Genomic DNA, 24,055 nt, shown 5'->3' with positions numbered 1-24,055 from the left:
GGAAGTGTAAATCAAAACTACTATGAGGCCGGGCACAATGGCTCGCGTTTGTAATCCCAGTACTTTAGGAGGCCAAGGTAGGTGGATCATTTGAGGTCAGGAGTTAGAGACCAGCCTGGCCAACATGGTGAAACCTCATCTCTACTAAAAATGCAAAAATTAACCAGGTGTGGTGGTGCATGCCTGTAGCCTCAGCTACTCGGGAGGCTGAGGCAGGAGAATCACTTGAACCCAGGAAGTGGAGGTTGCAGTGAGCTGTGATTGTGCCTACTGCACTCCAGCCTGGATGACAGAGTGAGACTCTGTCTCCAAACAACAACAACAACAACAAACAAGCAAACGAAAAACTATGAGATATCACTTCACATTCACTAGAATGGCTGTAATTAAAAAGAGAAATAGTAACAAGTGTTGGTGAAGATGTGCAGAAATTGGAACCCTCATACATTGTTGGTGGGAATGTAAAATGGTGCAGCCACTTCAGGAAACAGACTGTCAGTTCCTCAAACTAATGAAACACAGCTGCCGCGTGATTTAGCAATTCTACCCCTAGGCCCATAACCATTATTTGGCAGTGAAAAGAAAGAAGGACTGATATACTGATATATGCTAAACATGGATAAACCTTGAAAACGTTAAGTGAAAGAAGCCAGTCACAAAAGATCACGTGATGATTCCATTCATATGAAGTGTCCAGAATAGGCAGAAAGATTAGTGGTTGCCTAGGCTGGCTGTAGGTGGAATGGATTAACTGTTAATGGGTGTAGGGTTTCTTTTCAGGGTGATGAAAATATCCTGCAGTTAGCTTGTGGTGTTAGGTTGCATGACTCTGAATATACTCAAATCCATTGAATTGTATCTCAATAAAGCTGAAAAAAAAAAAAAGACCAAAGACAGACAAGAAAGTAATTTATTCCTGGAAAGCCTTTTTTTTTTTTTTTTTTTTTTTTTTTTTTTTTTTTTTTTTAGACGGAGTTTCGCTCTTGTTGACCAGGCTGGAGTGTGCAATGGTGCAATCTCGGCTCACCCCAACCTCTGCCTCCCGGGTTCAAACGATTCTCCTGCCTCAGCCTCCCGAGTAGCTGGAATTACAGGCATGCACCACAACGCCTGGCTAATTTTGTATTTTTAGTAGAGATGGGGTTTCTCCATATTGGTCAGGCTGGTCTCGAACTCCTGACCTCAGGTGATCTGCCCACCTCGGCCTCCCAAAGTGCTAGGAATACAGGTGTGAGCCACCACGCCAGGACCTTTTTTTTTTGAGATGGAATCTCGCTCTGTTGCCCAGGCTGGAGCGCAGTGGCATAATCCTGGCTCACTGCAACCTCCGCCTCCTGGGTTCAAGCAATTCTCCTGCCTCAGCTTTCCAAGTAGCTGAGACTACAGGCAGGTGCCACCATGCTCAGCTAATTTTTGTATTTTTAGTAGAGACGGGGTTTCACATGTTGGCCAGGCTAGTCTTGAGCTCCTGACTTCAGGTGATCCACCCTCCTCCTCAGCCTCCCAAAGTGCTGCGATTACAGGCGTGAGCCACCGCGCCCAGCATCGGAAGAAGCCTTTTGAATATTGAGGAAGTGGTTGTATTTGGAGAGAGTGAGGAATGTAAGTTTCTCAGACAGAATAAGGGATTGAAGGCGCAAGGTGGAGAAGCTGAGACCTGAAGACCATCCTAAGACAAGAGGGGCACAGCCGGGTGTGGTGGCACACACCTGTGGTCCCAGCTACTTGGGAGGCTGAGGTGGGAGGATTGCTTGACCCAGGGAGATCAAGGCTGCACTGAACTGAGATGGTGCCACTGGACTCTGGCCTGGGTGATAGAGTGAGGCCCAGTCTCTAAAAATAAAAAAGTAAGGCCAGGCGCGGTGGCTCACGCCTGTAATCCTAGCACTTTGGGAGGCCGAGGCGGGTGGATCACGAGGTCAGGAGATCGAGACTATCCTGGCTAAGACGGTGAAACCCCATCTCTACTAAAAATACAAAAAAATTAGCCTGGCGTGGTAGCGGGTGCCTGTAGTCCCAGCTACTCGGAAGGCTGAGGCAGGAGAATTGCTTGAACCTGGCAGAGGTTGCAGTGAGCTGAGATTGTGCCACTGCACTCCAGCCTGGGTGACATAGCGAGACTCTGCCTCAAAAAACATAAAAAATAAATAGATAAATTAGAAAAGAGGTGGCAGGGCCAGTGCGGGGAGGGGGAGGACTCCTGAGCCTGCTGAGAGAGAATTTTTTTTTATTTTTTATTTTTGAGACGGAGTCTCGCTCTGTGGCCCAGGCTGGAGTGCAGTAGTGCGATCTCCACGCACTGCAAGCTCCGCCTCCCGGGTTCACGCCATTCTCCTGCCTCAGCCTCCAGAGTAGCTGGGACTACAGGCGCCCGTCACCACGCCCGGCTAATTTTTTTGTATTTTTAGTAGAGACAGGGTTTCACCGTGTTAGCCAGGATGGTCTCGATCTCCGGACCTCGTGATCCGCCCGCCTCGGCCTCCCAAAGTGCTGGGATTACAGGCGTGAGCCACCACGCCTGGCCGAGAGAGAAGTTTTCAGTCTCTTTTGAACTTGAGGATCCTAGGAAGGGGGCCGGGAGCCTGTGTTCTGAGGACAGAGGGGAGTGGAGATGGGGCTTCTGTGCCTGAGGAAGGAGGGGACTGCAGACCTGAACTCCTGAGGAAGGAGGAAGCTAGACGCCTGGGCTCCTGGACTGTGGAAATGACCAGAGACAGAGGCAGGAGAGGGCACCAGGTGCCCGGATGTGGAGGTCTGGAGGATTTGGGGACAGAGGTTCCCATGAGAAAACAATGGCCTATACATCACTTTCTTCTTCCCAGAACATCCTCTCGGCTTCCCAGAAGCTGAGAACAATGGAGCTACAGCCTTCTAGGAGGATCTCGGAGAGGAGGGCAAGGATGGATCTCCAGAAATGGAGAAGCAAGGGACCCTGGGTACAGTTACCAACTGCCTCTCCCCCAGATGCTAGTAGCTGCACCCAGGCCTCCTTCTCCCCCAGAACGTTATCTTTGGTGGGAGGAATAAGGGGAGCATTCAAGAAGGAACCCATGTTCTTTCTTTTTTTTTCTCTTGAGACAGAGTCTCACTCTGTTGCCCAGGCTGGAGTGCAATGGGGCGATCTCGGCTCACTACAACCTCCGCCTCCTGGGTTCAAGTGATTCTCCTGCCTCAGCCTCCTGGGTAGCTGGAACCACAGGCACGTGCCACCACGCCCAGGTAATTTTTGTATTTTTAGTAGAGACAGGGTTTCACCATGTTGGCCAGGCTGGTCTCGAACTCCTGGCCTCAAGTGATCTATCCAACTCGGCCTCCCAAAGTGCAGGGATTACAGGCATGAGCCACCACGCCCAGCCGGAACCCACTTTCCTTCAATAGCTTCATCTGTCACTTGCTTAAGATCCTCCTTCATCACAAGCAGAGGACGTGGTTAGTGTTTCCTTCCTGCCTGAGGTGGGGAACAAACATATGTGCTAGAAACAGAGCTGGGGAAGAGGGATGGCGTGGGAAGGGCTGGGATGCTAGAGGCTGAGGAGCTCAGACTGTCCCAGGAACCCTGGGGAGCCATGGGGGTGCCTATACAGAGGAGGGTTTGGCTTTAGGAAGATCCTGGACCAGAGAAGAGACTGAGGCCAGGAGCCCAGTGCAAGGACCCAGATGGGTGAGGCTAGAGCTAGCCCAGGATGGGGCCGGGGCAGGGAGGAAGGGGAGGTGGGGGACATTCAGGAGGCTGAATGGGGGTTGCTCTCCCAGACAGGACCTAGGAGGAGGCATGGGTCCGGGAAGAAGCCGAGATGGGTGTGGGATCCAGTGGGTGTGAGGGGCCCCAGGGGATGTCCAGGAAGAGGGGTCCGGGAAACTGAGGTAAGCCAGGTCTGGACTTAGGAGAGATGCTGGGGTTGAGGATGGAAATATGGAGGTTGTAGCCTGGTGAGGTGGCTCAGGCCTGTAATTGCAACACTTTGGGAGGCTGAGGCGGGAGGATCACAAGGTCAGGAGTTTGAGACCAGCCTGGCCAGCATGGTGAAACCCCGTCTCTACTAAAAATACAAAAATTAGCCAGGCTTGGTGGCACATGTCTGTAGTCCCACCTACTCGGGAGGCTGAGGCACGAGAATCACTTGAACCAGGGAGGCGGAGGTTGTGGTGAGCCGAGATCTCGCCATTGCAATCCAGCCTGGACAACACAGCAAGACTTCATCTCAAAAAAAAAAAAAAAAAAGAAAGAAAGAAAAGAAAAGAAATATGAAGGTTGCCAACAAAGAAGAAAAACAGGTGTTAGGGGTCGATGTCCCTGAATGTGAGTAGAGAGGCAGGAAGGGGCTCATTCCCAGCTCCCCGAGGCCACAGCATTTAGGGGAAGCTGAAGAGGAAGTTCCCAAGGAACTGCTGTTTTACCCAGAGGGCTGGGGAGAGTGAAGTGCACCCCGGGGGTCTATGGAGTTGAAGCCAGAACATATCCAGAAGAAAGTCCTTCGAAATCTCACATTTTATACTCGAAATTCTTGCCAATTTTGCATTCACCTCCATCAGTCTATCCATGCGAGTTTTCATATAAAAAGATTTTCAAGTACTTACCAGTGAGTGACATTCTGTAACCTACCCTTCTGCATCCCCCGCCACCCACGGTAAAAATTTGCAAGTGAAAATGAGGCTCTGGGTTCATCCCGTGGTTTTGGGGTCTCCCAGCCCGTCTCCTGCACTGGGATGTCTATTACCCAAGCATTTAAGGTTCTGGTAAACGTGCCCATGCTGGCCTCTCCTCCTCAGAATCACCCACACTCCCAGCCCCTTCCACAGGCAGCTGAGTCCCCCATCTTCTCCCTGGCCTTGTGCCCCCATCCACCCTCCCCATGGTAGCTAGATGGATCTTTCCTTCTTTCTTTCTTTTTTTTTTTTTTTTTTGAGATGGAGTTTCACTCTTGTTGCCCAGGTTGGAGTGCAATGGTGCAATCTTGGCTCACCGCAACCTCCGCCTCCTGGGTTCAAGCGATTCTCCTGCCTCAGCCTCCCGAGTAGCTGGGATTACAGGTACGTGCCACCACGCCCAGCTAATTTTGTGTTTTTAGTAGAGACAGGGTTTCTCCATGTTGGTCAGGCTGGTCTCGAACTCCCGACCTCAGGTGATCCGCCCGTCTTGGCCTCCCAAAGTGCTGGGATTACAGGTGTGAGCTACTGTGCCCAGCTGCCAGATGGATTTTTCTAAAGTGCAAACCTGACCCTGTCCCTCCACCTTATCACCCTCCACCCTCCATGGCCCCACAGTGCGCCCTTCTCCCATGGTGCGCCAGCCACACTGAACTCTGGCTCATTCTTTGAGTGTGCAGTCCTCTCTTTTCTTTTCTTTTCTGTTTTGAGACGGAATCTCGCTCTGTCACCCAGGCTAGTGTGCGGTGGCAGGATCTGGGCTCACTGCAACCTCTGCCTTCCAAGTTCAAGCGATTCTCCTGCCTCAGCCTCCCAAGTAGCTGGGATTACAGGTTCCTGACACCATGTCCAGGTAATTCTTTGTATTTTTAGTAGAGACGGGTTTTCGCCATGTTTGCCAGGCTGGTTTTGAACTCCTGACCTCAGGTGATTCGCCCGCTTCAGCCTCCCAAAGTGCTGGGATTACAGGCATGAGCCACTGCGCCTGGCCCTCTCTTGGCTTTTGTACCCAATGCTCTCTCTCCTGGGAAGACCCTCTCTGCCTCGGCTCTCTCTGTAAATCCCTCAAGTGTTCGCTCCTCCGGGCAGGACTGGCTACATAATTTGCAGGGCGCAGTGCAAAATCAAAATGTGGGGCCCTTGTTCAAAAATTATTAATTTCAAGATAGTGACACCAGGGCATTAAAGCAAGCATAGGGTACTTCTAAGTTTGGGGCATGGTGCAACCCCACAGTCACACTGCCATAAAGCTGGCCCTGCCTCAGGAAATCTTGGACTGTCTCCCCACCTCCCATCCCAGGCCCAGTTAGAAACTTCAGATTGCTTCTTGGCCTTTTGGCTAAGATCAAGTGTAGAATCCTCTGGCTCTGGGAGTCCCCTGGGCTTCTGCAAAAGCCCTGATCATTCTTGCCTGTTCTTTCCCCATCCCCGACCACTCTGGGATGCCATTGTTTGGTGATTATCTATTTCCTCCACTGGAAATAGAACTCTTTTTTGTTGGTTTGTTTTGGGACGGAGTCTCGCTCTGTTGCCCAGGCTAGACTACAGTGGCCCAATCTTGGCTCACTGCAACCTCTGCCTCCCGGGTTCAAGCGATTCTCCTGCCTCAGCCTCCCAGGTAGCTGGGATTATAGGTGCCTGCCATCACACCCGGATAATTTTTGTATTTTTAGTAGAGTTGGGGTTTCACCATGTCGGCCAGGCTGGTTGCGAACTCCTGACCTCAAGTGACCCGCCTGCCTCGGCCTCCCAAAGTGTTGGGATTACAGGCGCGAGCCACTGCTCCCAGCCTTGAACTGGAACTCTGAGGGCAAGGGCTAGGGCTGTGTTGGTCACCACAATGTTCCCAACGTCACTCCGCACAGGTCAGGACGACAGGCAGCACTGATACCTATCTTTGCTTTTGCGAGGTATGAGAGGGCACAGCCATCAGGGAGGACCCAAAGGCAGGAGGCAGGCGTCAGGTTCCACCCTGAACACAAACATCCTTTTTGGGAACACCTTTTATCTGATTCTCTCACATATGTGCCCATGCAAAGAGCTGCAAAAGCGTGGCATTAGCCTCAGCCTTGCAGGAGATCACAGGTGTCCCCAGACACTCAGGGCCTTTGTCAGATTTAGCCACCCCAAGACACATGGGTTGGATCTGGCAGTACACTGACAGGGCAGAATCCTGGTATTGGGTCTACAGTCACTTCAAGATAATGCTCCAGCAGCCGGAGCTTTGGTCTAAAAAATGTGCAGGGCCAAAGGCAGATGAGGAATTGACAGTAGAAGTAGTTGTACTCCCTGAGCTCAGGAAATTGATGGACTTAGCTGGGCAGTTGGACAAGCTAATTATTATTATTATTTGTAGAGATAGGGTATGGCTATGTTGCCTGGGAGGCCACAGCATTTTGGGGGAAGTTAAAGTTCCTAAGGAACTACTGTTTTATCCAGAGGGCTGGGGAGAGTGAAGTGTGCCTCACAGGGTCCATGGAGTTGAAAACAGGCTGGTCTTGAACTCCTGGGCTCAAGCAATCCTCCCTGAGGGTGGCCTCTCAAAGCACTGGGATTACAGGCACGAGCCACTGTGCCTAGCTGACAAGCAAAATTTTAACTTTAAATCCTAGACACATGTGACTGTGTGTTTCTGCAGGCGGGCGGGGGTGGTCCAGGCACGCTGTGGGGGAACATGGGGGACCCATGCTAGAGGGACCAGTCTGCCCTCCTCCCATCCTTCCTGCTTCCAAATTTGTAATAAGCTACTACCAAGTGTGTTTCCCCCTTCCAGCCCTGCATTTCCTGTGTCCACATTCCCCCTGACCACCCACTGCCTCTCAGCCTCCATCCACTGTCTGCCTGCTACTTGAGCCTGGAAAAGGTCCGTCATTCCCATGCTACACAGAAGTCCCTCCCCCATCTAAGGGGTGGAGCTGTGGATATCAGAGCCCAGTGTCTTACAACTCTTCTTCCCATCTCTGCAATCTTGCTGCAGAACGGGGTAGCTGTACAGTAGGGCACACTGTCTGCTGGGTGGGGGGCAGAGGCCTCTATTAAGGTCGTCTCAAATCTCTCTTCAACCACTTCAGGCCCCAACTTGGTCCGGATCACCCTTCTGCTTGGACTATTGCAGTATCCTCCTCCCCACAGAGCTTCCTTGAGATCAGGGACTGCTACTCTCATTAGACCTCAAAACCCTTCAATGGGCCAGGCGGGGTGGCTCATGCCGCCTGTAATCCCAACACTTTAAGAGGCCGAGGCAGGTAGATCATGAGGTCAGGAGTTCGAGACCAGCCTGGCCAACATGGTGAAGAAGTCTCTACTAAAAATACAAAAATTAGCTGGGCGTCGTGGCAGGGCACCTGTAATCGCAGCTACTCGGGAAGCTGAGGAAGAAGAATCACTTGAACCCGGGTAGCGGAGGTTGCAGTGAGCCAAGATTGTGCCACTGCACTCTAGCCTGGGCGACAGCGAGACTCCGTCTCAAAAAAAAACAAAAAAAACCCAAAAAACCCTTCAATGGCTTCTCATGCCACTTAGAGGACAATCCAGACTCCTCCCAGCAGCCTACGGGGTCCTGCGTCATCGGCTCCCTTCCTGCTTTCCAGCCTCAACCCAAGGTCACTCTCTTCCCTTCCCTCCCCTACTTCAGCCCCCTGGCCTCAGCTCTTTCACTCATGCTTCCCTCAGCACAGGCTCTTCCATTTGCACGGAATACCCTTCCCACCCCTTTCGTGGTTAACTCCAACCTGCGCATCCTTCAGGTCTCCGCCAGGCCTCCCCTCCTCCAGGAAGCCTTCCTCAATCTCTCTTGTTGGGTCAGGGCCCCTGGTTACAGGGTCGCGCACTTCTGTATGTGTCTCCCGCATGGCGCCCCTTGGTCACTGCAGATGCTTACACTTGCTGGTGTGATTATTTAACATCTACGGTCAGATCTGTAATCCCAGCACTGTGGGAGGCCAAGGTGGGAGGACCACTTGAGGTCAGGAGTTCAAGACCAGTATGGGAACACAGTGAGACCCCCCCATCTCTACAAAAATACAAAAATTAGCTGGGTGTGGTGGCACATGCCTGTAATCCCAGCTACTTGGGAGGCTGAGGTGGGAGGATCACTTGAGGCTGGGAGGTGGAGGCTGCAGTGAGCCATGATTGCACCACTGCACTACAGCCTGGGTGACATTGAGACTGTGTCTAAAAAAAAAAAAAAAAAAAAACTCAGAAAACATTTGTGTCCCCACCAAATAGCGCCGCGAAGGCAGCACCTGTGCTGTATTTGTTCCGCAATGAATCCCCAGCACACTGCACACAGCAAGGATTGCTCACATTTAAAAATGTGGGTTTAGAGCCGGACGCAGTGGCTCACGCCTGTAATCCCAGCACTTTGGGAGGCTGAGGCGGGCAGATTACGAGGTCAGGAGATCAAGACCATCCTGGCCAACGTGGAGAAATAAAAAAATTAGTCGGGCGTGGTGGCAGGCACCTGTAATCCCAGCTACTCAAGAGGCTGAGGCAGGAGAATCGCTTGAACCCAGGAGGCGGGGATTGCAGTGAGCGGAGATCGTGCCATTGCACTCCAGCCTAGGCGACAAGAGCGAGACTTCGACACACACACACACACACACACACACACACACACACACACACACACACACGAACAGTGCCCTCTGGCTCCCCCTCATGGGAACACACACACAAACACACACACACACACACACACACACACGAACAGTGCCCTCTGGCTCCCCCTCATGGGAGCAACTGGTAATTGTAGCCAGCACTAGGCCCCCAGCATCCTCACTTCCTAGGCTCCTTTTCTGTTTTTTTGGAGACAGGGTGTCGCTCTGTGGCCCAGGCTGGAGTGCAGTGGCGCAATCCTAGCTCACTGCAGCCTCGAACTCCTGGGCTCAGTGCAGTGGCGCAATCCTAGCTCACTGCAGCCTCGAACTCCTGGGCTCAAGCAATCCTCCCGCCTTAGCCTCTCGAGTAGCTGGGACCACAGTCTCGAAACACTATGCCCCTGCTCCTAGGCCCCTTTCCCCAGGACTCATGCCCTCACTCTTCTTGATGACGTCACCTGACTTCAGCTGCCCAAGGCTAACGAACAACAAGAAGGATCTCATGATACTGCTGGGGACTTGGGGAGTAGGGTGTGGTCAGACGAGGTCCCCCAGGACTCAGGCTGGTCCCATGACTCATGGCATAACATGTTCAAGGCCTAGACCCCCCAGAAAAGCTGTGGCAGAATCTAGGATATGTCATCCCACGAGGTCACAGTCATGTGCCCCAGGTCATGAAAAGGGCCAGTTCAGTCTTGGGCTCTCTTTACCATGCCCTCACACCAGTGTCCCTCCAGGTGACAGGACCCAGCTTCCCTCCACTCTCCTACCTCTGGGGACATCATTAGTGAAGCCCTGAGTTTAGGGGGTGCTATTCCTCTTACTGCCAACCCAGTTCCTGGATCTCCAAGGAGGCTCAACATCTCCTAGACCGGGGTTTGGTTCTGCAAACCTCCAGGCTTGGTGTCTCATGGGGCCTAGGGCTGCCCAAGACAGAGTAAGGACCCACCCTGCAAAGACATGGGACTCCAGGCCCACAGGTTGACAGGGGCTGCACCCTCTAGCTACATTTTCTTACCCCCTCCTCTCAAATCAGCTGAATCTGCCATCTGCCCCAACTGACCCCCTAACACTGCTCTCTGGGGGGTCACCGCAGCCTTTATTTATATCATTGAACACAAGAGTTTCTTGGGTCTGAATTGCTTGGTCTTCTTCCCCCTGTCCCTCTGCCTGCTGGTCCTGTTTAGTCTTGGTTAGGTTTTTCTTTGCGTCACCCTTAAATATGGAAAGTCCCTAGCCAGGGGCAGTAGCTCACGCCTGTAATCCCAGCAATTCAGGAGGCTGAGACGGGAGGATCACTTGAGGCCAGTTTGGGATCAGCCTGGGCAATATAGTGAGACCCCATCTGTAAAAAAAAAAAAAAAAGAAAAAAGAAAAAATGTCCCATAGTGGGGACTTGGAACCACCCCCCACAAGAAGCCGTCTTAACCCCAGCAGCGTCAGTTCCCATCTCTGCTGACAAAGCCCTCATTTCTATTTCCAGCTTCAGCCTCAGACCAGGGGTCCTGCACCCTCTTGAATGCCACATCCTGGACATCCTCAGGGCCCCCTACACCTACCAAGTTCCCCACTGGCCATATCATCTTCCCAAACCTGCTCCTCCTCCCTGGTCCTATATGAGGGCAGTCCCCCCCATCTTCCTGCCCCACCCCATGGCCCCGCAGCTCCATAACCCACCGCCTCAGCTTCCCACAGTTTCCCGAGTGTCTCTGTCAACCCACTCCCTTTTCTTGTTCCCTAGCCCAGCTGGTCCAACTTCGTCCTCACCCACCCAGGTCCCTGCCCCAGCTTCCCCTGGGGCTCCCAGCTTCAGTCTTCCCCTTGGGTCTACCCTACTCATAGCACTAGAAGGATCTTCCTAAAGCCCCAACCTGACCCCATTCCTCTCTTGCATACAACCCTCCATGGCTCCCCAGTATCATCAGGCCAGAGTCTGAGCTCCTCAGCCTGGAGGTCCTAGACCCTGCTCAACCGTCCTGCCTCACCTCTACCATAGCACCCCCAGTGCCCAGGGCACACCACCACCTTGCTTGTGCTGTGCCCTCTGCCTGAAAGAGCTTTCCTTCTGCTCTTTGCCCAGTTATCTCCTTCATATGTCATTCTCAGATCACATGTGTCCTCCTCCAGGAAGCCCTCCCTGACCACACCTGGGGCTGAGCAGGGTACCTCTTCTGGACTGTCACAATCCCCCAGGCTTCCCTCATCCCCACATCCCTGGTCACTCTGTGCTATCACTGTCTGGGGATGTGTCTGTCTCCCATTTGACTTTAGGCCCCTTCGGGCAGGGCTCAGGGCTATCTGGATCACCACAGCATCCCCCAACCCAGGGCATGCTCAGAGCCGACACGCAGGGAACATCTATTGTCTGAATGGATCGCCATCCTCAGCCTCCTCCAGGGTCCTCAGACTGAACTGGGCGGGGAGGGGGTGTCTCCCCAAAGGAGGCATTCCCCAGCTCCAGACCCCTGCTCCGTCCCCCAACCCCCATAGACAGAGACGAGGGCAAGGGTCTTCGCCCAAGCTTAGAAAAATAGGACTTTCTTGTTTTGCCCTGGTGTCCCCGACACCCTCCCCATCAGAGTTTTAAAAACCATGAGCAATTTGGTGAGTTTGAGGCCAGGTCCCACAGGGTGTCCGGGTCCTGCTGTCCGTGGGGCCAGAGGACCCTTAGAGGGGGGGCGCCTGGCTAGGGTCCCACAGGTTCGTGGCCGGGCACCCAGGGCTCGCAGTCCAGCTGGACCACGGTGTGGGCCCTGAGCGCCGCGGGCTCCGGGGCGGGCGGGGCGGGCGTGGGCGTGGGGCCCAGGGCGCCGTTGGTCTGGGAGCAAACGCTGCTAACAGGCGCGGGAATCTTGGCCTTGCCGGGGGGCTGGCCGCCGTGCACCTTGTAGCGCATTAGCAGCACGAAGATGAAGACCAATACCGAGGCTACGATGACGCCGCCCAGCGCGATGATCATCGTGCCGCCCAGGAAGGGAGCGTGCGGCGCCCCGCATGGCCGCAGCGCAGGTTCGGTGGAGAAGCGGGCGCAGCCCACAGGCCGTGTGGCCGTGAGCCCCGTGGCGCTGTCCTCATACACGGCTAGCACGCACAGATCGTAGGTCCGGCCTGACGCCAGGTCCGTCAGCAGGAACGAGCGGCTCTCCGCCGGGATCATCCTGCAGGGCAGGCAGGTGGGGGTCAGGTCTCAGGCTGCCCAGCCCCCAACCTGTGCTTCCCCCACCAAACTCCCTGCGGGGCTAGACTTCCCACCAGTCCACTCCTTCATTTCATTCTACCCAATGAGCTCCCTCTCACCAACATCCCAATTCCCTTTGGTCTGACATCCCATTCAGCCACCTGACTGATACCCCTCCAGTCTGTTGGCCAAGTTCACTCTAGCCCACCCTCTCACACGTCCTCATAGCCTGCTGCCCATTTTCACTCTAGTCCCACCACCCAATTTCTCTAACAGCTCACCACGTGAGTTCTTCCAATCCATCCTGTTTCTTTTCTTTCTTTCTTTCTGTTTTCTTATAGACAGGGTCTTGCTCTGTTGCCCAAGCTGGAGTGCAGTGGCATGATCACAGCTCACTGCAGCCTCTGACTCCTGGACTCAAGCCATCCTCCCGCCTCAGCCTCCTGAGTAGCCGGAACTACAGGTGTGCACTACCATGCCCAGCTAATTTTTAAATTTTTTGTAGAGACAGGCTCTTGCTATATTGCCCAAGCTGGTCTCAAACTCCTCGCCTCAAGGCAGTCCAGCCTCCTGCCTTGGCCTCCTTAAGTGTTGGGATTACAGGCGTGAGCCACCACACCTTGCCGGTTTCATTTTATACCCAACTGCCCAATTTCCCTTTTGCACTGCCCACTCAATTTCCCTGCAGCCTGCAGCCCAGCTCCGCTCTAGCCTCCCTGCCCAATTTTGCCCCAATCCTCTGCCTGATTTCACTCTGGTCCCACTGCCAGTCATCTCTCCAGTTCACCACCCAATTCTGCTCTAACCCTGTCCAATTTCCATCTAATTTAATCCTTTTGTCTTCTAGCCACCCCCATCCAATTTCCCCCACATTTTACCTCCCAGTCTCCTCCAGACGCTTGCCAATTTCCCTCTGGTTCCCCTATTTCCTGCAGCCTATGCCAAATTTCCCTTTTCCAGCTGCCTGATTTTCCTCTAGTGTACAGCTAGGATTCTCTCCAATCAAACCACCTGATCTCCCTGTACCCCTGTTGCCCAATTTCCTTGTAACCTGCCAATAAATGTCCCCCTAGCCCTATTGCCTTATTATTATGACTGTATCGATAGCCTGTTTTCCAATGAGTCCTGTCGTCTGATTCCCTTTTCATTAAACTAATGTGCCTCCGTCACTACTGCTTTCTTTTTCTCCCTGTTGCCTTATTTCTTTCCAGCTCTGTCACCTGCTTCTCTTTTATCTCTGTTGGCTGGTTTCTATTTATCTTTTTCTTTCTTGTTTCCTTTTAATCCTTACCACCCAATTTCACTATAGTTTCTTTTGTAGTTGGGCACCCTGTTGGAGAGTTGACTTATCACCTGTTTTATTCCTAGGCTATTCTAATGAGAGAGGTACAGGGAACTCCGTGGCCGCCTGGGGCAGGGTGACTGTCTAGGACAGCATTCATCCCATTCCCCACCTGGCAAGGTGGCCAGGACTTGTGTGACTTTTTTTTTTTTTTTGAGACGGAGTCTCACTCTGTCACCCAGGCTGGAGTGCAGTGGCACAGCCTCGGCTCACTGCAACCTCCGCCTCCCAGGTTCAAGCAATTCTCCTGCCTCAGCCTCCTGAGTAGCTGGGACTACAGGCGCGTGCCACCATGCCTGGCTAATTTTTTGTATTTTTAGTAGAGACGAGGTTTCACCGTGTTAGCCAGGATGGTCTCAAACTCCTGACCTGGTGATCCACCTGCCTCGGCCTCCCAAAGTGCTGGGATTATAGGGGTTAAGCCACCGCGCCTGGCCGACTTGTGTGATTTTCAGGGGCAGGACTTCTGTGCAATCTTCCGAGTCATGTCTGAGAAAGGGAGTAGAATGAGCTCAGTGGGTTGCCAGGACTGAAATGGAAATCAAGTGGCCTTTTCTTGAGGTGTTGGCCCCAAGGGAGGGAAAGGACATCCAGGTACTACTAGGTCCCCAAGGAACAGTCCTCAACCCTGGGGAGGTCCAGTCTTTACAGTCAGCCTTGGGGCTGCACCCTTGGCCCAGCCTGGCCGTGAGGACAGGGACTCACCCACAGCCGCAGTCCATCCATGCAAGGTTGGACTTTGGTAAGAGGTGTCAACAGCACCTAGGTCAGCAGCCACCACTGCTGACCACATGCGGTCACTGCAGATGTGCTGAGTGCTCTCCAGCTTGGGGGAACAAGTTGGACTGAGCCACCTCTTGGAGTGTGTAAACCCCAGGTTCTGTGTTTGCAACAACAGGAGAGAGGAGAGAATCCCCCACAAGTGTGGCAAACTGGATATTTCTGTTTACCTGGCAAAAGGAACTTGAACTAGGTTTGATTTGATTTAGAAAATAAAAAATCTGTCGGGCGCGGTGGCTCAGGCCTGTAATCCTAGCACTTTGGGAGGCCGAGGCGGGTGGATCACGATGTCAGGAGATCGAGACCATCCTGGCTAACATGGTGAAACCCCATCTCTACTAAAAATACAAAAAATTAGCCGGGTGTGGTGACGGGCGCCTGTAGTCCCAGCTACTCGGGAGGCTGAGGCAGGAGAATGGCATGAACCTGGGAGGCGGAGCTTGCAGTGAGTCAAGATCGTGCCACTGCACTGCAGCCTGGGCAACAGAGTGAGACTCCGTCTCAAAAAAAAAAAAAAGAAAAGAAAAAACCTACACTGGGTGTGGTGGTTCACGCCTGTAATCCCAGCACTTTGGGAGGCTGAGGCAGGTGGATCACCTGAGGTCAGGACTTCTAGACCAGCCTGGCCAACATGGCAAAACCCCGTCTCCACTAAAAATAAAATGCAAACATTAGCTGGGCGTGCTGGTGCACGTCTGTAATCCCAGCTACTCGAGAGGCTGAGGCACAAGAATCGCTTGAACCTGGGAAGCGGAGGTTGTAGTGAGCCGAGATGGCACCACTGCACTCCAGCCTGGGCGACAAAGTGAGACCCTGTCTCAAAAAAAAAAAAATCTGGATGTCACTATATTAGAACTTGAAACATGGAATAGTTCACACCACACACACCCGAAGCCCAGTCTCTATCAAACCTCCTCCCTGCAATTTCCTTCTAACCTCTGGTCTGATTTCTTTTTCTAACAGAGCTGCTTATTTCATTTTTTCTGGGCTCCCTGTGCTTTCCTGTTTGATCTCCTTTTCTTCCGGCAGCCCAGCTAGTATCTAGTCCTGTCATCTGGAAAACCTGGTGTTTCTCTCTTTATCTTTACAACTTAAATTTATTTTTATCCCCTTACCTTCCCCACCCACCCTTGCCCATTAACATTTTATTCTTCTGCCCTGATTACTTTCTCTTCCCGCTGCCTGGTTTCCTTTTTCTGTTTGCTACTACTATTTATTCTTGCTGCCTAATTTCTTTTTACCCATGCAGCCTGTTTTCGTTTATCCTTATTGCTTGATCTTTTTTAGCCCTGTAGCCTGATATATTTTAACATTTGCTGTCTCATTTACTTCGTCCTTCTTGTCTGACTTCTTTTTATCACTGCTGTCAGATTTCATTGACCCTTTCTGCCAGATTCTTGTTATCCTTGCTGCCTGATTTCTTTTACTTTTGCTCTCTGATTTCTTTTGGAACCTTCCAGCATCACTTATCAGTTGTGCTTCGGTGTAGGGTATTAGTAGGTGTACCCTCAACCCTCCCCTTGCCTCACTCCCCCACCCAAGCTACCCCAGTGCCTGGACCCTGCACCTGTAGACGAGGATGTCATCAGCCGAGCTGTTGTACTGGATCTGGTACACGCGGATGCCCGGGATAGGCCGCTGATCCGGCCACTGGACAAGAGCAGCTGTGGCCCCGTGCTCAGTCACCTGGACGCCACGGTCGGTAGGGGGCCCAGTGTCGGCCACCTTGGCAGAAGCAGAGGCAGCGGAGGGTGGGGTGAGAGCATCAGGATCCCCGTCCCGCGGGGGGTCACAGCTGGTGCTGTTGGCTAGCTGAGGAGGTGGTGGGGGACCCACAGTCAGCTCCACAGCAGCTGTGGCCTCGCCAGCTGCATTGGCCGCAATGCAGGTGAAGATGCCACCATCACCCGGCTCGGTGACCAGCAGCTCCAGCGTCCCATTGGGGAAGGCGCGGGCACGGCTTGAGTTGCCTAGCAGCCGGCCCTGGGGTGACACCCAACGCACACGGGGCTCTGGGTCCCCCACTGCCCGGCAGCGCAGGGCAGCCGGCCGACCTGCGGGCACAGCCAGAGGCGGTGAGCGGTGAGTCACCACGGGCGGCTCGCAAACAAACTCCTCCTCGCCCACCGCCCAGAAGTAGCGGCCGCCCAGAGCAGGTGGGGACGCGCAGGCCTCGAGGTCGTCCTCCCGCGCCAGGCGACGCAGCCACACCAGCTCGCAGTTGCAGTGCAGGGGGTTCCCGCCAAAGGCCAGCACCAGGGCAGAGGCGGGCGAGCCCCGGGGCCTGGCGAGCAGGGGCAGGCGGGAGAAGAGTGGGTCGGGTGGGATTGTGGTCAGGCGGTTGGAGGTCATGTCCAGCCGGGCCAGCTTGTGCAGGCGGGAAAAGGCGCCGGCGGGCACAGAAGCCAGCAGGTTGTGGTCGAGGCCCAACGTGTTGACGTTGCCCAGGCGGCCCAGGGCCTCCCAGGGCAGCTGCTCGAGGTTGTTGTAGGAGAGGTCGAGGTCCTCCAGCGTCTCGGCACAATCATCCAGGGCGCCGGCCGCCAGCGCTGCCAGCTGGTTGTTGCTGAGGATGAGGTGGCGCAAGTTGACCAGGCCGCGCAGCTGGCCCTCGCCCAGTGAGGTCAGCCGGTTGCCATCCAGGTGCAGGGCACGCAGGGCCCGCAGGTCGGCGAAGGCGCCGGCAGCCACATGGCGGATGGTGTTCCGCGACAGGCTCAGATGCAGCAGGCCTGTCATGTTGGCCAGGTCGCGGCGGCGCACGGAGGCGATGAAGTTGTCTGCCAGCCGCAGCTCGGCTGCCCGGCGGTCCAGCGAGGGTGGCACGAACAGGAGGCCTGCCCCTGGGCACAGCACGCTTAGGGGCAGCGACTGTGTCTGGCAGCGGCAGCGGCGGGGACATGGGCTGGGTGTGGCTGACTGGGGTGGGGATGAGGCAGGGGCCAGCGGCAGCAGGCACAGGAGCAACGGGAGGATGGCCATCGCGGGCAGGGGTGTCCTGCGGAGAAGAGGGGAGGCGTGAGGGCAGAAGAGGGGTTCTACAGGGGCTGGGGGTGGTCTGAGACCAGGAGAGAAGGTCACAGTGGGCTGAGGGCAGAAGGGCTGGTCAAAGACCGTCAGATGTGACCAAAAGCCAGAGGAAGGCCAGGCGCGGTGGCTCACACATGTAATCCCGGCATTTGGGGAGGCTGAGGCAGGAGGATGGCTTGAGGCCAGGAGTTCAAGACCAGCCTGGGCAAAAAAGTGAGACCGTGTATCTATTATACAAAAATTTTTAAAAATTAGCTGGGCATGGTGGCGCCCACCTGTGGTCCTAGCTACGTGGGACACTGAGGTGGGAGGATCAATTTGAGCCCAAGAATTTGAGGCTGCAGTGAGCTATGATTGCACCACCACACTCCAGCCTGGGCAACAGAGTGTGACTCTGTCTCTCCAAAAGAAAAAAGAAAAGAAATGGTCAGAGAAATGACAGCTGGTCTGGGTGAGTGGCAGGAAAACCAGAGGGCTTTAGACGTGGTCAGAGATGGTAAAAGCTGGCCATGGGGAGATGGGGCAGCCAGGGTGGCAACAATGATCATAAGTGGTCAGATATGACCAGAGAAGAGAAAGGGTTACAGATGGTCAGGAAGATGAGCAGTGGACAAAGAGAAGGGAGGGCATGGGTTGGGCTCAGATCTGGGGGAGATGACCATGTCAGAGACACGTGGTCAGAAACGGCCCAAAGCCAGCAAGGTGGTCAGAGAGGAGGAAAAGGACAGACATGGCAGAGTCAGTGGGAGCCCAGGACAGCTGCTCAGGAGGATGGTGCGGGGACAGGTCATCGGAGAGAGGAAAGGCAGCAGAGATGTTCGAGATGATCAGAGGGCATCAGCGAGTGAGAGAGGAGAGGTGGCCAGAGATTATCAGAGGGCATCAGTGAGTGAGAGAGAGAGAAGAGGTGGCCAGAGATGATCAGAGGGCATCAGCGAGCGAGAGAAAAGAGGTGGCCAGAGATGATCAAGAGGGCATCAGTGAGTGAGAAAGAGAGAAGAGGTGGCCAGAGATGATCAAGAGGGCATCAATGAGTGAGAGAGAGAGAAGAGGTGGCCAGAGATGATCAGAGGGCATCAGTGAGTGAGAGAGAGAGGAGAGGTGGCCAGAGATGGTCAGACAGTTGCAGACTGGGAGTTAGGGTCAGGGGTGGGAGGAGGGCAAGAGCAGTGGGAGAGATGGCCAGAGAAAGGGAAAGGTGGCCAGAGGAAGCTAGAGAGGAGAGATGGACAGAGGCTGCTGGAGAGAAGAGTGGTGGACAGCAATGTCAAAGATGGATGGGGATGGTCACAGACCCAGGCTTAGATTCAGGGGTGGAGAAGGAGCAAGAGAGCTGGTGAATGATGATTAGAGAGAGGCACAGTGGACACAGATGTCAGCGATGGTCACTGAGAAGCAGCAGGCAGAGGCGACTGGAGAGAGGACCTGTGGACAGGGGTGTCACAAAGATGATCAGAGAGAGAAAAAGGGAACAGAGATGGCCATTGAGAGGACAGGTGGAGAAAGGAGACCAGAGAGAGGAGTGGTGGACAAGAGAGGTGGCGGAGACAGTCGGACCGGATAGACAGCGAGAGGCTGTAAGGGTTGCAGGGGTCAGAGACCTGGAGGTCCCATCAACTGGGGCAGGGAAGGTCAGAGAGGGGCAGGGATGGCCAGTGTCCAGAGAGTGTTTGGAGCAGAGCAGGAGCTGAAGGCAGACCCATGGGGGAATGTCTTTTTTTCTGGAGAAACCCCAAGAGTGTCAAAGGGTACCTGGTACCGTAACCCGCAGCCACAATGCTCCTCCCAGCCCCTCCCCACCTTGAGGTTTCAGCAGCCTTACCTGAGCTAGAAGCAGCCCCAGGGAGCAGAGTCCTAGCTCCAGGGGAGTCAGAGGTCAAGGCTCTGGAGGGAGCATCTGGTCATGCTTTTCCTGTCCCCAAGGCTTCTGTAGAGGGACTGTGTCCTGACTCGGCTCAAATCTGTGGCAACGGAGTCTCCAGACCTTAATACTCGGGGTTCCAGACCCCTAAATATTGGGCCTCTAGGGTCCAGTTTTAGGGGTCCAGTTTGGGTTGTTCAGGGTCAGGGTCTCCCAGGTCCAGTCTTGGGATGCTAAGCAGCCAAACGGTGGGGTTTAGAGTCTGAGATCCGATCCCGGGGTTCTGCATTCAGATATTGGGGTGCTGAGTCAAGATTGGGAGGTCTCAAGCCCCAGATTTAAGCACTCAGGTCTGCAGCAAGGACTTCAGGCCCAAACTCGGGTTCAGGCCCCTTGGAATCCCACAGTCCAGATCTTGGAATTTGAGGCCTGAATCCCAGGGTTCAGGTCCCCAAGAGTGGGTTCCAGGGTACAGTACTGGAAATCCAGTCCCAGATTTCAAGGTCCCAGGCCCAGAATTCAGAGTTCAGCTCCAGGCTTGAGGTTTTAGATGTCAAATCTTGGGGTTCTGCTCCAAATATTGGGGTCTGTGTTCCAAATTGTGGGGTTCCGGCTCCAAATATTGAGGTCCCAGTGACCGATGTTGAGATTCCAGCCCCATATACTGGGGTTCAGGCTCCAGATCTTGGGGTTCCACGGCCGGATCTCGGGGTGCTGGTCCCAGATCAGGGTTCCAGGCTCGGGTTTCCGGAATTCCCGATTCAATCTGGGGGTGCAGGCCCCCGAGGTGGAGGTTAGGGCGCGGAGTCCGGGGCGGCGGCGTCCCGGCTGGCTTCCTGGGCTGCGGCGGAGGCTGACTGGGAGGGAGGGGACCGGCTGCGGTGGGGAGGGGGGCGACCGGGCAGCCCCAGGGCCGGGTGGGGCGAGGCCTGGGAGCTGAGGGACGGTCAGACAGATTGGAACACGCGGGATGGGGGCACCGCAGCGCAGGCGGGGGCGCAGGGGGGAGGGGCCGCGCTCAGAGACCCCTCCCCCGCCGGGGCCGAGGCGGGGGCCGGGCGGGGGCCGGGCTGGGCGGGCCGGGTCCAGGCGCTCCCGCGGCCTCCTCGCCGGGAACCCAGGGCAGCGCGCGCACCGGCGCTTAAAGGCGCAGGCTCCGCGCGCACCCGCGCTTAAAGGCGTAGGCACCCGCCCCTTCTCTCAAAGACGCGCCCCGGCCCCACCTCCCATGGAGTCGCACTGGCGCTGCTGGGAACGAGAATCCCTGGATACAGAGAGACTGAGACAGAGAGACAGAGAAGAACGGAGATACAGAAAGGCAGACAAAAAGATGGGCAGGCTTAGATTGATGGATAGAGAGGAGTAAATGGAAAGAGGCAGAGAGACAGATTGAAACACACACATATTCGAGACATGGAAATGCACAGAGACAGCGAGACACAGAGAGTGATGGAGAGACAAGAGATAAGGACAAGTCAGAGAAAGACAGAAACAGAGATAGAGACGTGCGTGCGCGCGCACACACAGACACACACATACACACTCATACGCTCTAAGACGCAGCACCTGGGCTGTGAGAATGGTGTGTGTATATGTGCATTCAGTAACCATTCCTAGCCTTGAGTGTAGCGCTTCATTCCAGAGCCACTGGCCCCCGAAACCTGTCTCTTTCTGCCCCCCTATCTCAGCACCACCTCCCTGGAATGTCCTTTCCACGGTTGGAGTTTCCTTACCTGGCCATGCCCAGCAACAGGCTTGATCTTTCAGGCCAGAGGGGCTCCTTCCCAAGGCTCCTTTCTCTGCCTGCAAGAGGGAAAACTTGTGCCATCTGGGATTAGGGAAAGACCTCAAGACACACTGACAGCCGGGGGCGGTGGCTCACGCCTGTAATCCCGGCTCGTTGGGAGGCCAAGGCGGGCGGATCTTTTGAGATCAGGCGTTGGAGACCAGCCTGGCCAACATGGAGAAACCCCATCTCTACTAAAAATACAAAAATTAGCCGGGTGTGGTGGCGGGCGCCCGTAATCCCAGCTACTTGGGAGGCTGAGGCAAGAGAATTGCTTGAACCCGGGAGGTGGAGATTGTAGTCATCTGAGATCCAGCCATTGCACTCCAGCCTGGGTGACAGAGTGAGACTCTGTCTTTAAAAGAAAGAAAGAAAGAAAGAAAAGCAGAGAGGGATGCCTTGCCTTGCAGGAGCCAGGCCAGGTGTCCTTGCAGTGCAGCCCACCAGGATCACCCGGGGGCACCATAGATCTCCAGGTCCCAACCTCAGAGTTTCTGGTTCAGTGGGTCTGAGGTGGGACCCGAACATTTGCATTTTTAACGAGTACCCAGGTGATGCTAATGTGACTTTTCAAAGACCATACTTTTTTTTTTGAGACAGGGTCTTGCTTTGTCACCCAGGCTGGAGCACATTGGTGCAATCATAATTGACTGCAACCTCAAATTCCTGGGCTCAAGCAATCCTCCCACCTCAGGCTCCAGAGTAACTGGGACTACAGGCATGCATCGCCATATCCAGCTAATTTTTTAAATTTCTTGTAGAGACAGGGTCTCAATATGCTGCCCAGGCTGGTCTTGAACTCTTGGCCTCAGGCAATCCTCCCTCCCAGGCCTCCCGAAGCGTTGTGATTACAGGTGTGAGCCACTACACCTGGTCAGGGACCACATTTTGAGAACAGCTGGGCTGAACCAGGGCTATCTGCACTGCACACGGAACTGTCTACCACAACAGCTATGCTAAAACCTGGTGGGTTGAGGGGATGTAGCACCGCAGATATGTACCAAAGAGACAAATGTATTTAGAGACATAAAGAGGAATTCAGTCTATAAGGGACTTAAACAATGCAACAAGCAAAAAACAAATAACCCCATTTTATTATTATTTTATTTATTTATTTATTTTTGAGACAGAGTCTAGCTCTGTTGCCCAGGCTGGAGTGCAGTGGCATGATCTTGGCTCACCGCAAGCTCCACCTCCCGGGTTCACGCCATTCTCCTGCCTCAGCCTCCCGAGTAGCTGGGACTAGAGGCGTCTGCCACCATGCCCAGCTAATTTTTTTGGTATTTTTATTAGAGACAGGGTTTCACCATGTTAGCCAGGATGGTCTTGATCTCCTGACCTCATGATCCGCCCGCCTCGGCCTCCTAAAGTGCTGGGATTACAGGCGTGAGCCACAGTGCCCGGCCTATTTATTTATTTATTTATTTTGAGACAGAGTCTTACTTTGTTGCCCAGGTTGTAGTGCAGTGGCATAATCTTGGCTCACTGCAACCTCTGCCTCCTTGGTTCAAGTGATTCTCCTGCCTCAGCCTCCCAAGTAGCTGGGATAACAGGTACCTACCACCATGCCTAGCTAATTTTTGTATTTTTAGTAGAGATGGGGTTTCGCCATGTTGGCAAGGCTGGTCTTGAACTCCTGACCTCAGGTGATACCCCCCACCTCGGCCTCCCAAAGTGCTGGGATTACAGGTGTGAGCCACTGCGCCCAGCCCTCATCTCTTTTTTTTTTTAAGACAGAGTCCTGCTCTGTCGCCCAGGCTGGAGTGCAGTGGCATGATCTCAGCTCACTGCAACCTCCACCTCTTGGGTTCAAGCTATTCTCCTGCCTCAGCCTCCCGAGTAGCTGGGATTACAGGCATGCACCACCACGCTTGGCTGATTTTTATTTTGAGACGGAGTCTCGCTCTGTCACCCAGGCTGGAGTGCAGTGGCGTGATCTTGGCTCACTACAACCTCCGCCGCCCGGATTCAAGCGATTCTTCTGCCTCAGCCTCCCGAGTAGCTGGGATTACAGGCATGTGCCACCATGCCCGGCTAATTTTTGTATTTTTAGTAGAGATGGGGTTTCGCCATGTTGGCAAGGCTGGTCTTGAACTCCTGACCTCAGGTGATACCCCCACCTCGGCCTCCCAAAGTGCTGGGATTACAGGTGTGAGCCACTGCGCCCAGCCCCCATCTCTTTTTTTTTTTTAAGACAGAGTCCTGCTCTGTTGCCCAGGCTGGAGTGCAGTGGCATGATCTCGGCTCACTGCAACCTCCACCTCTTGGGTTCAAGCTATTCTCCTGCCTCAGCCTCCCGAGTAGCTGGGATTACAGGCATGCACCACCACGCTTGGCTGATTTTTATTTTGAGACGGACTCTCGCTCTGTCACCCAGGCTGGAGTGCAGTGGCATGATCTTGGCTCACTACAACCTCCGCCACCCGGATTCAAGCAATTCTTCTGCCTCAGCCTCCCGAGTAGCTGGGATTACAGGCACGTGCCACCATGCCCTGCTAATTTTTGTATTTTTAGTAGAGATGGGGTTTCACCATGTAGGCCAGGCTGGTCTCAAACTCCTGACCTCAGATGATCCACCCACCCCAGCCTCCCAAAGTGCTGGGATTACAGGCATGAGCCACTGTGCCTGGCCATTTTAAAAAAAATTTTTAGTACAGATGGGTTTTCACCATGTTGGCCAGACTGGTCTCGAACTCCTGACCTCAGTTGATCCGCCCACCTCAGCCTGGGATTACAGTGCTGGGATTACAGGCATGAACCACTGTGCCCGCCCTTTTTTTTTTTCTTTAAGAGAAATGGTCTTGCTTTGTCGCTGAGGCTGCCATGCAGTGGC

General features: G+C 54.2%; 1 protein-coding gene and 1 pseudogene across 1 annotated transcript; one reads left to right on the top strand and one right to left on the bottom strand.

Moving 5' to 3' along the window:
• The first annotated feature begins 5,966 nt into the window (after positions 1-5,966).
• Positions 5,967-6,140, top strand: LOC112206458 (U2 spliceosomal RNA; annotated as a pseudogene).
• Positions 6,141-11,767: 5,627 nt separating this feature from the next.
• On the bottom strand, positions 11,768-20,580 carry LRFN3 (leucine rich repeat and fibronectin type III domain containing 3). Its single transcript, XM_524229.8, has 3 exons — positions 19,398-20,580; positions 16,113-17,543; positions 11,768-12,403 (listed from the first exon to the last, which is right to left on the bottom strand). Exons 2-3 carry the CDS (start codon positions 17,525-17,527, stop codon positions 11,932-11,934), a joined length of 1,887 nt encoding a protein of 628 aa, XP_524229.1. The 5' UTR covers positions 17,528-17,543; positions 19,398-20,580; the 3' UTR covers positions 11,768-11,931.
• Positions 20,581-24,055: the final 3,475 nt, after the last annotated feature.

Source organism: Pan troglodytes, chromosome 20, assembly GCF_028858775.2.
Source record: "Pan troglodytes isolate AG18354 chromosome 20, NHGRI_mPanTro3-v2.0_pri, whole genome shotgun sequence".
In the NCBI taxonomy this organism is placed as follows: domain Eukaryota; kingdom Metazoa; phylum Chordata; class Mammalia; order Primates; family Hominidae; genus Pan; species Pan troglodytes.
Note: the sequence above shows the minus strand (reverse complement) of the source record. Positions and strands in the feature narration are given on the sequence as shown.